General features: G+C 39.2%; 3 protein-coding genes across 3 annotated transcripts; 2 read left to right on the plus strand and 1 right to left on the minus strand.

Annotated features, from left to right (window-relative positions):
- Positions 1-1,229: 1,229 nt before the first annotated feature.
- LOC145888787 (uncharacterized) lies at positions 1,230-2,860 on the minus strand. Its single transcript, XM_082979642.1, has 7 exons — positions 2,677-2,860; positions 2,515-2,630; positions 2,295-2,458; positions 2,101-2,222; positions 1,954-2,039; positions 1,684-1,884; positions 1,230-1,394 (listed from the first exon to the last, which is right to left on the minus strand). The coding sequence occupies exons 1-7, from the start codon at positions 2,858-2,860 to the stop codon at positions 1,230-1,232; spliced, it is 1,038 nt and encodes a 345-aa protein (XP_082835768.1).
- A 4,790-nt stretch (positions 2,861-7,650) lies between these two features.
- LOC145888794 (uncharacterized) lies at positions 7,651-9,697 on the plus strand. Its single transcript, XM_082979653.1, has 8 exons — positions 7,651-7,779; positions 7,946-8,145; positions 8,207-8,322; positions 8,375-8,538; positions 8,639-8,764; positions 8,816-8,897; positions 8,977-9,153; positions 9,533-9,697. The coding sequence occupies exons 1-8, from the start codon at positions 7,667-7,669 to the stop codon at positions 9,695-9,697; spliced, it is 1,143 nt and encodes a 380-aa protein (XP_082835779.1). The 5' UTR covers positions 7,651-7,666.
- A 2,875-nt stretch (positions 9,698-12,572) lies between these two features.
- Positions 12,573-15,575, plus strand: LOC145909125 (uncharacterized). The gene is made up of 8 exons (XM_082996442.1): positions 12,573-12,769; positions 12,989-13,206; positions 13,271-13,386; positions 13,631-13,794; positions 13,851-13,972; positions 14,041-14,126; positions 14,194-14,394; positions 14,774-15,575. The coding sequence occupies exons 1-8, from the start codon at positions 12,666-12,668 to the stop codon at positions 14,957-14,959; spliced, it is 1,197 nt and encodes a 398-aa protein (XP_082852568.1). The 5' UTR covers positions 12,573-12,665; the 3' UTR covers positions 14,960-15,575.
- The last annotated feature ends 448 nt before the right edge of the window (positions 15,576-16,023 follow it).

Raw genomic sequence — 16,023 nt, forward strand, 5'->3', positions numbered from 1 at the left:
TTCGGCTTTTACGCCAACCAAAAAATGTAGAAAACTGCACGAAAAGTAGCGGCGACAAAAAATCGTAAACCTTTTTCGCTGAAGGACATCACATAAGGCGCTTGCGTCGAAAAATGCATTGTTTAGATAGGAGAAGGCGCCTTTTTTTGCAGATATCGAATAGTTTCAAACATTGGAGAATCCACAGATTACGTAACCTTAAAGGTCAGGACAGGGTTTTGCATCACACAAAAATATGCCATTGTGACGTCACAAACCAAAGGTTATTTGTCCCTAATTAACGGAAGACCATAGACGGGAATGGTTCGATAAGACGGGAATGGTGCGTTTCTTTGCTAAGTGACATTACATGACGCCATTTTGGATGTGATGTCATAACTTTAACCTCCCCTTTGTGTTGACTTTAATTTAATGATTCCAACATTTCTAGTTCTGAACTATATTGCGAAAAATACATTAGTGGTTGATTGTGGCGAATTAAATAAATCATTTATGACGCGAACTCGTAGGCAACGCTACTGACAGAATAACTGTGTTGCATAATGAGCTAATTTGGTCGGTTTTTCTCGGCGGTCTTTGCCAGGCTCAAAATTCAATTAACCTACTTCTATCTTTTGCTGTGAGTGGACAAAACGACTACGCTAAACTAACGGTTTGTTTCTGTCGTGTTTTCAAAAGTTCATGTATCACGTTATCAATCATAAATGCTGTAACAACAAGAACACCCTGTCCCAGTAACTGTTTTATTATTACACAACTAAATAACACATAATAGGTCGAACGGCGGCCATCTGTCTTCAGCTTAAATTAACATGAAATCCGTTTATTGCACTTGCTCACTTTTTGTCCCCTGTTTAATGCAATATTATGCTAAACCAGTTTTACAATGTTTTCCATTCCTACGCGTAAGGCTTGCTGCCAGCACTCGCGCACGACTGAAGCGCCTTCTATGACGTCACGCAACAATATCTCGCTTTCGCACGAATTCGTTCGCAGCGGCAAAAGTGCGAATTGGATCAGCTGTATTTCAGAAACCAGTCGCCGTATCAAGCTACTTTATTCGCCAAAAATGTTCTAAAGATATGAACATCTCTTAGATTGATTATTAACATGTTTTATTTTTACGTGCCATGTGCACTTTAATGGTCAAACGACTTAGGATTTTAAACAACAGTTTATACGTTCGTGAAAAACTAAGCGTTGGATAAATGTCTGTCTCTTGTTTGTAATCAATCATTGAAGGGAAGAACTGCTTTCGGTTCTTTGCGATCTTTAGCTTTATTTTCTTCGACCATCAAGAAAACCAGGTCCTGACTTCCAAATAGCGCCGCCCTAGCGGCTGCTCCATAGGTCGTATCCATTACTCGAAGTTCGTCGACGCCGTGGTCCTTGTCCTAAAGGGAAATCGAAGCTTACGTCACTAGGTGGATGACTTGGTCTCCATCAGAAAGTAACATGACAGTTTTATCGATAAAATTTACTTTGAACTATTTTAGTTTTGTGAATTTATTTTGTATTAACTCCACAAGCAAAAGAGTTGCTTTCGGCTAATTTCCAAGATTATCGTAGTACGTTTGATAAAGGCGAAATATGAAACTTTTTTGAAAAATTCGAACACCAGCATTTGAAGGAATTGGTCAGATCACCGGTTGTCACAAAAAGAGAAAATACCATTTAACATACCTCCTTGCTCATTGACTTGGATGGATGTACATGCAGCATGTAATTATCAGTTATGTCATACGAATCCCTTGTCATGCAATTTGCAGGTTCAACCCAAGGGTTTGGGCGATGCATTGAAGTTTCCTCAACGTGAATTGGAAGATCAGGCCGGCCAACATTCCAAATATTTTTGGGCCACTTGCAACTGAGGTAGGTAAAACTCTGCGATAAAATTAAATCGGTTAAGTGAAGCAATACGCCATGAACAAAACTTATCAAGGGAACAATTACTTTGTAGTATTTATCGTAATTCTTGTATTCTTCTACGTTTGCCTTCAAAAAAGGTGCATTTGGTTTCGACAGAAATGCCCCATTACCTTGAATCAAACAAGTTTGTAAAAACGTGGAAAGGACCATCAGCATATGCTCGGTACTTACTTAATTCAAAAGGATTTGATCTTCCCATTGTGTAAGAATACATTCTCAAGTCGTCCAAGGACTTTAGGATTATAACATCCGAATCCAAGTAAATACCACCATGCTCCAAAAGAATTTTATTTCTGAAACGAATTGCTGTTGACATTAACAAGCTTTCTGTAATAATTGTTTTTCTTTAAGATTGAGCAGAAAACCTGGCAACGTCTGTTTTATGCAAAATGTTGGTTATTTTGTGTCCGAAAACATGAGTTGGCGGATCGAAGTGAGATATTTCAATACACGGGACTTCAGCCAATATTCTCAACCAAAGTTCACCTTCAGGCTCAAAGTCCAAGTGAAAAATGATCTTTTCGGGTTTCTGAAACGACCTCCTAGATTTTATTTTCGATTTCTTACAATGTTACTTTAATTTACCTGATAAACCGATACCGACCGAACAGAAAGATAATGAAGAAACAAAAATTTCCGGTTCCCAAACCATACATAGTGGACAACATTTGGAACAACGCAGTCTGGACACCTGCTCTTACCTAAATATATTCATTCACTTATTTATGAAATTATTTTGATCTTTACGTATACAGTAAGTACAGTTTCCATAGCCTGTATTACTTGAACATGTTGTTTCTGTATACGGCAAATGTTTGCATATGACGTGTGTCTTTGCATTAGGTGGTTTGATGCAGTTCTGTAGTTCCGTCTGCGTGGGACTGTTGGAATGTTGGTTACAATTTAAAGTTGGTTCTTTGTTGCCAGGCATGATTTGAGCGATATTTGTAAGCCGATCATCAGTATTTGTATTCATCCTACTACAAAAATATTGGGGAGTTTCGGCTTCCAATTTTTTTTGTGAAATTTGCAACGTAATATAATACGTGAAAGGAAAATATGCTGGATTGCGTTTGTCAGAAACAACTTCCCAAATTAACACTAAATGAAACAAATTTTATGCCTTACCGATTTTCGTAGCGAAGAATACTGTACAAGCCAAAAAGAGTTATGACACATACAACGCCAATCGCCACAGTTTTTGTTAAATATCTTGATTGATAAAACATTTCTTTGTATAGTTGACCTAAAAAGTAGATTACATTTTATGAGGAATCTGAAATATATTAGAGAACTGATGAATAGCCCAGACCATATCAAACAAAAATATCTAATCTCTGATCTATGTAAAACGTTTTTCTCAGTGACATACATGGCCAAAACATAATAATACAGGTGCGCGACATCATACAATACTACAATTAAAATGTGTAGATATGCATAGGCCTACTAAATTTTGTTAGGTCTTTATATGGCCTTTCCTTCATATGTACTATTACGAATGATACAAAACCTTGTAAAAATTCCACAAATCAAACTGCTCTTAACCAACTCAGTTTCTGTAATTGTACACGTAGACAGGATTGAGAACAGCGGTACTCCATGCCATAAACCCAACGTATGTTTCCGTTTTCAAAAAATGTGCATGCCTTCCCAGAAAGACTGTCATCGACATGCCCTTACGTACATACAGGGTATCGATTTTTTTCTGCGTGTCGAACATCGTGAGAAAAATTGTCGTGCGTGTCGAGTATTAAAAATTTCGTATCTGGTAACTAACGCATGAGAACGACCAAGCTTATCTCGATAACAGGATGCCTGTACTTGCATAAGTTTGGAATACACGTTGAAATAACGACAAAACAATTAAAAACCTTGCATGTTGTAGGCTGCTATGTCTCTTTTAAGGTCCGATTGAACGAAAAATGGTACTTGTTTCGTTACAATGCCACGTGTACAATAACAATGCTCCATGTTTGTAAACAATGGTCTGTTTTAGGTTTAACGAGCTTATTCACTGAACGTAAGCAAGTTTTCGCTGGTTTTTGCATAGAGTTTGTCCAAAAATTTATTGCTGTTGCATTTATTTAGCAATCTAAACATACAAATTTATTTTGGGTGGGGATCCCAAGCGATGATGCCATTGAGTTTTCAACACTACGTAACCGTTCAGTTAAAAGCTGTTGTTTGATAGAGACTCGAAATACAAATTTCTCCCCAAAAATTTTTTGGCGTTTTGAAATCAAACGCCTTATGCTGGCACCAACGTCTTCGAACCACTTTTGCCACCAGTATGTGCTGCAAAAAATTGACAACTACATGTCAATAGGAAAATCGTTGGCGTCCAATCTTCGAAAAAAATAAAACTAGTGAGATCGATGTGAATGTTGCAAGATTGGCGTGACCGATATGTTGGACTTAATTAAGTTATTATAGTAATTCAGTTTATGGACTTTGGTAGATAGCAATGGTCTGTTGTGGTAATGTATACCGGTAACTTAACATTTATTCACGCCGCCCGTGTCGAACAGTGGCGTCGCGTGTCGAACACTTAGAATGGCGAAAAAGGCATAAATCGACACCCTGGTCAGGACAGGCATGTTGTGACGTCACAAACGGTTGTAACAATGATGCAGTTCGAAACTTGTGTGTAACGTGCTTTTTCTAGCCGATCGGTAGCGCTACACGTTGCACAGCGGTTCAGCACAAAATGTCTCGAAAAGCGCTCCTAGCTTCCCAGGTAGTCACCAAGCACAAAACACAGTTGTATTCAATATGAAAGGAATGACGGGCGCAACGTCAACGCGCCGGAACAGGAGCGGTTTCTAGTTAAAGAAACACAATTGTACATTCAATATACAGACAAATTCACACTATGGCAAATTCAATTGCACTTTCCGAACTGTTTTGCGACCGATCTTATTCCGTAAATTATCAGTAGTGACAACACATCTTTCATTTGCATTAGTATAATCCAGTAAACTTTTCAATTGTTGCAAAGCAGTCAACAAACTATTTCGCGTTTTGCAAATAAAACCTTATTAAAATAGAAAGTATTATTAAATGTGCCACAATAACTGGCAACACAACTAGCAAAGAAAAACAAAACCATGCGGTCTGCACGCGCACGTCTACTGCGCAGCCTTTGTTACATAATAACGAGAGTTGTGCCAAACATAGAAAACATAACGTGAAAGAATTAACGAAATTGGGTGTGGGAATCTACATTATCGGTAAGTGACGGGTGCAACATTTCGCATGAACATTGTAAAATCACTATGACGTCGTTGTATAGATTAATACACGAAAAGTTTTGGAAATCGGGAAGCGAGATGCAAGTGGAAGACTTCAAATGCACGTGGTAAGCTCGGAACGTAGCAAATATCGGTTGAACCAAATGGACTGAATTGAAGGCCGCATACCTGTGTTTTTATTAAAATACGTTTCGCCGGCGGGAAATGCCCACTTTGTAGTCCTCTGGCGGCACAATATAAAGAGGACGTCACAAAGGAAAGTTTTTCATAATTGTTTGTTGCTGTGTGCTCTGCAATGTAGCTGCAATTACTTTTTCCTCCTGTTGACAAATTAGAGGGCCCTTAATGAGTCACCAGTCCTAGGAATTGTTTAAACAGAGGATTTTTGGATTTACTTGCCATGTAGGTGCTTAAACCGAGTTTAAGCCAGGTTGTATCGCAACGATGCGAAAACACACTCCACATCCCAGCGGTTTGGAAGCAACCTTCACTATTGAAGATCTCGATGGTGGTTTTCTTGCCGAAACCCGGCCAAGTTTATTACACCCGAGGTTTTCGGCGAGACAATTTTTGGGATCTTGTCGTTGATCATTAGGTCGCTGGATGTGGTGATGCCAGATCTATCTTATTTGACAAAGTTGAAAAAGCTGATTGTTGGGCACTAAAACCCGGTGACGGCCCATCAGTCGCTGTTTCTCTTCAAGACAACAACATCATTGACTCGGAGCGACATACAAAATTATCACCAAGCAAACTCGGCCGCTCCTCTATTACAACAACCTGTTATCCATCTGGCGTAAAGGCTACCAAGTCTTCAGGGTACAAACAACTCAGTCCACGTAGTTTGATGGAAATCATCAACAGAGTTGGAAACGACTCGAGTAATGGCGTGGGCGAAGATTACGTGCCAGCATGTGAAGGTCCAACAGAAGTGGATTGGCTGGGAGTATTACAAGGCAGAAAAAGCTGCGCAACGTTCTCACTCCATGAAAAATCTTCGTCGAAAAGTAAAGGAATTTCCTGATCGGTTGATGCACAGTCACAAAACAGTCGTTCATTTTATCAGGTACCTCCAGTTGAGACACATAAACAGCACGGTGACGTAACCGGCAAAACACTTGAGAATGAAAAGACTCCAAATATCTCCGTCACGTTGGGTAAGCCATAAGCAAGGAGGATAATTGTTTGTGTTTTTGCGATGGTAATAAAATTGACTCATTAGCCGCCGTGTTGGCAAAGAACAAAATTAACGTCACCGGCGACCTACGGTAAGTTCGAAATTAGAGATAAAAGTGGAATGTACACTTGCTCAAAAATTTTCTCTTCTTCTTTGTCAGGACAGACATGTTGTGACGTCACAAACGGTTGTAACAATGACAGTTTGAAACTTGTACGTAACGTGCTTCTTCAACGGATCGGCGGCGTTGTACGCTACACAGCAGTTTTGGTCTTTAGCCCAAATGTGTTAAAACGCGTCCCAGTTCTCCTCGGTAGTGGCCAAACCCGCAGAACACAACAGACACTTGTATTCAATACAACGGAAATGACCGGCATAACATCAACGCACCAGAATAGGAACGGTTTCTATAAACAAGAAAGAAACACAATTGTATACGGTATACGGTTTGCAGACATTCTGGTACACTCACCAAACTGTTTAGCGACCGATCTATAAGCATGCCTGCAGGCACAGGCTGCCCGTTGCGAAATCACATTCACAAGCTGCATCAATCAAATGCCGGCAAAACTTCCAACTGTCACACAGTTGTCAGACGTATACATTAGCCACGCCTTATTCAAATAGAATCCTTATTTTTAAAATTGGTAAATACATGACAAAAAACTGCCAACACAACAACAAGCAAACATGACCACGCGGTCTGCACGCGCACAGCTACTGCGCAGCCTTTGTTATGAGTGTTGCGCCAAACATAGAAATCACAACAATAACGAAAAGAACTAATAAATTTTGGTTTGTGAATCCACAGGTGAAACCAACAAATTCAAATAGGTTTGTGCTTAATTGTTTCACAAATTCTGCCTCAATTTTTGTTCTTTTATCAACCATAGTTTACTAATTCTCAATTCAGTGTAGTTGCCAACCCTTCTCGTCAAAATTGTTGACGGATAGCTACAATGCACTAAAACGGACACACGTCAGCAAGACTATTCTGGATATCAAGCACACTACATAACAATAAGGAAGGAAAAATCAGATTAATTGTATTGTGTTGGATACTGACGTCACGAGTGTGCGTGCGTGTCGGACTACAACTAATTTACTGGCTTAAGAGCAGTCTAGCAGTCAGCATTGTGTTTGCACAAACACTCGAAACCGTCAGTATTTATTAGAGGTCGACAGCACGAATTTAGATGGTAATCTGAGGATTATTTTTAAGAATTTTTGAACTTGTATTCATGTTATGAACCTATTCTGCCATTAACGTTTGTTTTACCTCAAAAGGTTGCCTACAAACAGAAAAATGGTTTATAAGCTAAAATACCTAAGAAAGATTGTGGCAGTTTGCGGTGTAAGTATCTTTGTGTGGTTTTGCTTTCTTAATATGAATCTCCGACGGGCAAACCACGAAAAAAGGTGAGAAGACGTGTAACGTTCTTTAGTGGTTTGAAACCCGATTATGGTCACGCAATGTAAAGGCCACCTATATACTGTACGGTCTTCTTGCAAGCAACGTAATTTGAATCGCTGCGCCCTTGTTATAGTTGCAATTAAAAGCCTAAAGCAATAAACATATATTTAGGGTTCCTCCATATCCGATTACAGCTATACCGCTCATAAACTCTGATCATGCCAAGTTAACCACCAAGCAAGCAGCTACATTGGGTGCCACAAACCTCAACGGGACAAAAGAAGCAGAACCACAGATCTGTACGAGACCAACAAATGCAAAGTCGCATGTCGTGTGCAAAGAATTGCCATACGTGCAAACCACGTGTTCAAGTAAATGATGCAATTTCGGAGCCAACTATTACTCTACAGGGTGTTTTTTTTTTATGTTAAGGTGGGAACAGATGTACAGACTGCGTTGTTCCAAATGTTGTCCACTATGTATGGTTTGGAAAGCGAAAATTTTTGTTTTTTCATTATCTTTCTGTCCGCTCGGTATCGGTTTATCAGGTAACATTACATAAGAATGTTTAAACATCCATTGAACTTGCGCTACTATTAGAAACCCGAAAAGATAATCTTTCACGTGGACGTCGAGCCTGAAGGTGAACTTTGGTCGAAAATATTGGCTGAAGTCCCGTGTATTGAAGTAGCTCTTATGGATCCGCCAACTCATGTTTTCGGACGGAAAATAAACCGAATCGTGCCCAAAACTGACGTTGCCAGGTGCGAGATTTTGACATCAAGATATTAAAAAAACAAATGTATTTTTGTGTAAATTGATAGAGAACAAAACGGTTGTAAATAATTGTTTGATATGTTTCAGAGATCAAATTCTTTTGAAGCATGGGGGTATTTACTTGGATGCTGACGTAATAATACTTAAATCGTTGGACGCTTTGCGGAAATACTCCTACACAATGGGAAGATCTTTGGAAAATCTGTTAAGTAAGTAAATTCGCATTGCACATTAAAGTCGTTTCATTTAATTGTATTAAGGCAGTGGAGCATTCCTGGCAGAACCAAACGCTCCTTTTCTAAAAGCAAATTTTGAGGAATTTCGAAATCACGACATAAACAGCAAAGTAAGTTTTTGCAAGATTTCGCGTTGAAACGAGTTGGCTGTCACTAGTTTTCCTACAGATAATGTATCTTTGCTGCGAGTTGCCCAAACTGATGTGGAAAAAAACTCGACGAGATCTTCCGATTCACGTTGAGGAAACGTTAATGCAGCGCCCACAACCTTGGGTTGAACCTTCGAATTGCATGACAGGGGATTCGTACGATATTAGCAATAACTACATGCTGCATCTACATCCTTCAAAATCTATGAGTCAAAGGGTAAGGCTTTTCGGTGGCGTCGATATTTCGCTGCAACCAATTATTCGAGAAAAATAAACTTAGGCCATTTTTTAATACATTTTTGCACAACTTAGGGTCAAACTTGCTTTCTTGGTCAAAGACAAATACACATTACATTGATTAATAACGTGTTACTTCGAAAACAAGGAAATGGTTAGAGCGAATAGCCAATGCTGATATCCAGCGATTTCGTGAGAGCCAGTTGTTTCAAACGTGCACTGAGTCAACATATTGACTTTATTAGAATTTTTCTCCTAATATCATTCTAGTTTTTTAACGCAGTATCATGTCCTCCCATGAAAGCCAGAAGAATCGATCATTTGCGTTAAAATGTAATTTAATTTCCATTCTGTTTTAGGACATTAACCACGGCGTCGAAGAACTTCGAGTCCAGGACACGACATACGGCGCAGCCGCTAGGGCGGCGTTGTTTGGAAGTCAAGACCTGGTTTTTATGATGGGCGAAAAAGAAAAAGCCAAAGACCGCAGGGAGCCGAAACAAGTGGCACCCTTTCAAGATTAATGACGCACGAAGGTCGGCAATTTATCCAACTCTTAGTGTTTCTGTACCAGTTTAATCCTCGTCCACGTATATCACAACACAACTGCACGCGGACTTTTTGAAAGTGTAAAATAAAACCAACAATTTCATGTATGAGTTTATTTATGCTCACGCTTATCTTAAAGTGCATATGACACGTAAAAACAAAACATGCTAATAATCAAACAAAGAGATGTTCATAACTTTAGAACATTTTTGGCGAAAAAAGTAGCTTGATACGGCGACTGGCTTGTGAGATACAGCTGATCAAAGTCGAACTTTTGCCGCTGCGAACGAAATCCTGCGAAAGCGAGATATTGTTGCGTGACGTCATAGAAGGCGCTTCGGTCGTGCGCGAGTGCTGGCAGCAAGCCTTATGCGTAGGAATGGAAAACATTGTAAAACCGGTTTAAGCATATTATTGCATTAAAAGGGGACAACTGCAGAACGAAGTGCAACAAACGGATTTTGATGTTAATTTAAGCTGAAGACAGATGGCCGCTGTTCGACCTATTATGTCTTATTTAGTTGTGTAATAATAAAACAGTTACTGGGACAGGGTGTTCTTGTTGTTACAGCATTTATGATCGCTAACGTGATACATGAACTTTTAAAAACACGACAGAGACAAACCGTTAGTTTAGCATTGTCGTTTTGTCCACTTACAGTTATGTCGTTTCTGCTATACCCTATGGTCTTCAGCTAATTAGGGACAAATAAGCCTTTGATTCGTGACGTCACAATGACAAATTTTTGTGTGATGCAAAACCCTGTCCTGACCTTTACGGTGACGTAATCTGTGGATTCTCCTATGTTTGAAACTATTCGATATCCGCAAAAAAGGCGCCTTCTCCTATCTAAACAATGCATTTTTTCGACGCAAGCGGCGTATGTGATGTCCTTTTCTCCTCAGCGCAAAAGGTTTACGATTTTTGGTCGCCGTTACTTTTCGTGCAGTTTTCTACATTTTTTAGTTGACGTAGAACCGTGAAACTTTGGATATATGTTTGTTGTAGATGTACCTTTAGTTTTACGCAAAGTTGTCATGGCCGTGTCATATGCACTTTAACGATGGCAAGCAAATGGATGTTAAGAACTGTGACTTAAGTTGTGTCCGTCGGATACCATTCTTTGTTTAGAGTTGGTTTAGCCAAAGGGCGTTAAAAGTGTTTGGGGTTTGAATTAGCCGGTATTGTGGCAGGGAATTTAAGCAAAGTCCACAGTTCATATTTTCACAGAAATTACTGGTACAGTACTCTGCACTGCACCCGATGTTTTATTACATTATAGTCCTACGGTTTAGGTTTTCTCCGAAATGAACATGGGGGGCAACACTGACGTGAGCTTTTTCCTAGTAAAAGCATAGTTTTGAAGCGTTACTTACTTGTTTTGCTGAAGTAGGGCTTGACCTCAAACATCGCACTAGGAAAGGAAAATCCTTTTTCACTCCAACTCGTGTGCACGGCAGCGAGCATCCTTCCAAGAATTTTTCTTTGAAAACAAGGTTCCTAACTCCCAAGTAATGCCAATATTTCGTTCATTAGGGCAGTTGGCATCCGGTTACCTAAAGTTGGCATGTGGAGTAATTGTTGAGCTCTTTGCGATAGTGTCAAAGTAAAGGTAGTCAGCAATCCCTCTTTAATTGCTGCGTATTTGTCTTTTTGCGGCAAGTAAGTCGATCAAACGACTAGTGTCCTGATCGAGAGTTGACACCACGTAAAAAGACTCTGTTTCGTCAGCTGTCAATTTCTTCAAAGCAAATTGAGCTTTTGCTTGCTGAAACCAAACGCTTGGCTTTGACATACAAAACGTGGGAAGCTGGATCACGCCAAACTAGCACAAATGAAACATGACGAAAAAGGCAATTAATCCGCTTCGTTACAGTGCGGTAAAGTGAGCGCAACAACAGAACATTTTTCGAGTCAAATGACTCGCGTTGTTTTTATAAACGCTTTCTTTTACATAAAACATAGCGCTTTGGGGTATAATGATCAACAACAAATTAATGCCAAGTCTATTACGAAATTGGACGAAACCTCACGCTTGTGCTGTGGTAACAAGAATGGGTGCGTCACCAGTTTATGGCAGTTGGAAAATACTGACGTATTATGTTGAAGCGACAAAAAGAACTATGTTATAAACAACGCGCATTGCATCGAATCATATCAACATAACGTTATTGGATGCACTCTTATTATTTGATTGTTTGTTTAAACTCTGATATTTAAGAAGATATGAGTTTCATGATGCCAAAAGCAAATTTCAGCACTGACCTACACTTGATTTGATTGTCTTGCATGCAGTTTGAAGGCAAATAGTTATTTCTATATTAACCATGCGGATATTTTTTTTTTAAAAACATTTAAAACTTGTTCGACCGCTGCGGGGTATGTTTCCAATCAATATGAGAAGTAATTGTGCAATGAAGTTGTCTTTCCATGCGTTTAATACATGTTTTCACGTTATTTGAAATTACGTAGGCCTGTTGTCTCACACTAGATTCGTGTCCGATTTGAAATGGTTGATATGAAATGTAAGAATAGTTGAATAGTCAGTCAGGCATATCACAGCGTGTTAAATATAGGCTAGTTTACATAGAAAGGAGTTAAATGCCGCAGGCTATGCATAAAAGTAGCGAAAAACACATATAGCCAGGGTTGGCTGTTTATACATATCTCAGAAAGTTTAAATTGCTTTTGAAAATAGGGACAAAACGAATGTGGAGTTACCCAAGCTTTATAAATTGCATTGCCAGCAAAGAACAATAATTCCGTTCAGGGTATATATATATAGCGGTGTTACAAAGATGTTAGTCTCTGCAAAACTGTTTAGAATTAACATTTATACTCACAGAGTAAAAAAACAAAAGCGTTGGCGAGCGGGAAAAGCAATAACATAAAGGCTGCTGTACTAAACTTTATACGTACGTAACATGATTTAGTTTGCAATAATGATAAGATTGAGCAAAGTGGTTATGGCCAGTGCTATATGCGCTGTAGTCCTAACTTGCTATTGGTTACATGTAGCCTTTTACAAGTCACATCATAATTTACGGTAAGAATGTGCAATTTTATGTTTAGGCAATATAGTGATAAAAAACAATGTTACCATATATTTGTTGCGAAAATTTATGCCACAAAATACTTGTGTTTGTTGAAAGAAAATGGTAAGCAACACACCACGTGCGAATCATTTTACACAAGTATATATAGCCTATAGTGTTCGGTATCAAGTGGTTAGTGTTTGCAAGCATTTGTTGATTGCCTTTTCCAGAGTTCCCGAACATGAAGGTTTTGTAAATCCGGTAAAGCGGCCTTGGAATAACGATCCGGGTGCAAACGGGTTTATTCTGTCCGCCACCGAAAAAGCAACCACCGGTGAAAGCACGTCTGGTTCTGCAAATACTGTTTCGCAGAACTGCATGAAACCATCAAATGCCAGGACACACGTCATCTGCAAAGCATTGCCGTTCAGTAAAACACAGTGTCAAAGTAAGCTGTGTAGTCAGTGTACAATGAGCTCGTAAAGACAAAAACATCTTTTTTTCATTTTCAGATGTAGATACATGTCGAGATTGCGTTGTTCCGAACTTAGTCCATTACGTACGGTTCGGTAATTTCCCGTTTTTCTTTTATAATTATCTGTCACTCCGCTCGGTTGCCACGCATCAGGTATGTCAAATATCAAAAATTTGCAATAAAAAAACAAAAAATCCATGGCAATTTCGAACAGTTCAATCTTGTTTTCATAAACAGTTGCAACCATATCACACGAAAGTATTTGGACAAAAACCTTGTTAGGGCAACTTGGTTCGGTTTGACTAAAACGTAATAAACAAAATTTACATTCTTCGCGTGTCGCAACCTTGAAAAGTTTCACACGAATCAAACACCGCGAAATTTAAATTTTTGACAGAAACCTAAAAAAATTATCTTTCACACAAATGCGCCTCCTCGTGGAAAACTATGGTCCAAGATACTTTCCGAGGTCCCTTGTCTTGAAGTAAGTCACTTGGATCCACCAACTCATGTCTACGAACACAAAATAGCTAACGTTTACCATCAAACAGACGTGGCCAGGTGGTATTTTCCTCAATCAGAATAAGCTCATAAAAGTTGACCACAATACATTACAGAAACAAAATTCTTTTGAAGCATGGTGGTATTTACTTGGATGATGATGTCATAATTCTCAAATCATTGGACAGGTTGCGTAAATATTCGTACACAATGGGAAGATCAGTAAAATTTCAATTGAGTAAGTCCTGTTTATACATACAAGTACGTAACTCTCTCCCGTGCTTTTAGAAGTACTTTTGTTTCAAGGTAATGGGGCATTTTTGTCGGAACCAAATGCTCCCTTTTTGAAGGCAAACATGGAAGCATACAAAAACTACGACAAACACAAACAAGTGATTGGGTCCCTTCAATTTGTCCCTGACGATTTTCTTCACTCAACCCATTTACCCTTTTTCGTAGATTTTTGCCTACCTAAGTTGTCAGTGGCCGAAAATCATGTGGAAAGAAGGTCGACCTGATCTTCCAATTCACGTTGAGGAAACTTTAATGCATCGCCCAAACCCTTGGGTTGAACCTTCGAATTGCATGACAGGGGATTCGTACGACATAACCAATAATTACATGCTGCATCTCCATCCTTCTGAGTCAATGAGCGAAAAGGTCCACTCTGTATCAACAAGTTATTGTTTTGGCATAACTGTTGCGAGTCAATCGGTGTATTCAGTTTATAACAGTTGAAGCGGCCTGCAGATTTTTAAAAGTTAATAATATTTCAAAGGAACTAATTGTAGAAGTTTTGGACAATGAAAGTATTTCCGAATGCGCATTTGCATTGTTTGAATTGTTATGTATTGGGCGTTTGGTTTAATTATAGGTTTTGCAACATGAACATGCAAATCACTTGGCTTGTTATAAACCATTAATTTCCACGCGTGCCAAACTTGTTTATGTGTTTCTGATGATTCACACGTGTTAAGATTGAAATTAGTTTGGTAACTTATTATGTCCTCTACATTATTGACCTAAACTATTGATGTAGGTTCGTAACTACGACGTTGACAAACTTCGCGTCCAGGACACGACCTACGGGGCAGCCGCTAGGGCGGCGCTCTTCGGGAGTCAGGATCTGGTGTTTCTAGTTGGTGAAGAAAAAAAAGCCAAAGAGCGCAAGAAACCAAAAGTCGTTCTTTCGTTTATGGAGCGTCAAAGGATTCGTTCCGGTTAGTTTGTTGAGACATTCGGAGATTTTTCTGTAACACTTCTGAACGCAAATTCATATAACATGTACTTTGCATCACATTCTGCTAATCAGTGGGGAAACTGTGATATTGTGTCAACTATGTTTATGTTGTGTGCAATGTATAAAAAGCTTTGAGCGACGTAGGCTATTGACTCGAACAATTTTCCTTATTTCTGAGGTGAATGTTTGTTTCAAGAACACCCTGATTTCACTGTCCCCCAAATTTCGGTTCCGACCGCTGTGAGTTCTTATAAACATTGCCCTTAATCATAAGCCTGTAACATACGTCACAGAAACCAGTGCTTGTATTGCGTAATGTTTTGTGTGCAGCTTTGCACAAGTATTGCATAGTCCCATATAATGTGACCCAAATGATTTAGCCATCGAATATTCTCGAGTAGAGTGATTCATTCAACATCCTGTTTACCACATAAAATGTTCTCCTATGCTTATGACATTATTGACCAATCAGCTCTCAGTATGGAGAGCTTTAAAAAGCCCAGGTTAGACCGGTAAATGCATCATAATTCATTCTATTTGATTCCATTCGATTCTACTTGTTTCATCGTATTACTGCTACACTGCTATTATTACTGAGACTCTACAAGCTATTCGCTGGCTTGGGAATTATTCCCACAGCCTGATAATAAACTGTTTATTCGGATACAACGGTTTGCGGGCAAGGCAAAACCTTACAGCGGTGAGAACGAGGCAGAAGCAGATTTAACAATCAAAGAGACTCAATTCGCGCTCAAGCCATCGAGACACTGTTAAATATCTCAGAAACACTTCGAGTTATTTACAAGCCACAGGACTACATTATAAAAACTGTTTTTTCTGTTCTTTGATATTTGATATCGTCTGTACGTGAGTGTTGCTGAATGCGTTCACTGATTTTAACAGAAACTTGCACTGTTGTTTGGTGTCGGTTGCTGGCTTTAGCAGGTTTTATTTGTGTATGTCCCTGTAAGGTAGTTTCTCAAAGCTTCCATCCGTGGTATGGCAGGTTTTAAGTTGTGTGCAGGATGAGCTGTGAGGTAGTGGTGAGC

Source organism: Ascidia mentula, chromosome 1 (assembly GCF_947561715.1).
Source record: "Ascidia mentula chromosome 1, kaAscMent1.1, whole genome shotgun sequence".
NCBI lineage: Eukaryota > Metazoa > Chordata > Ascidiacea > Phlebobranchia > Ascidiidae > Ascidia > Ascidia mentula.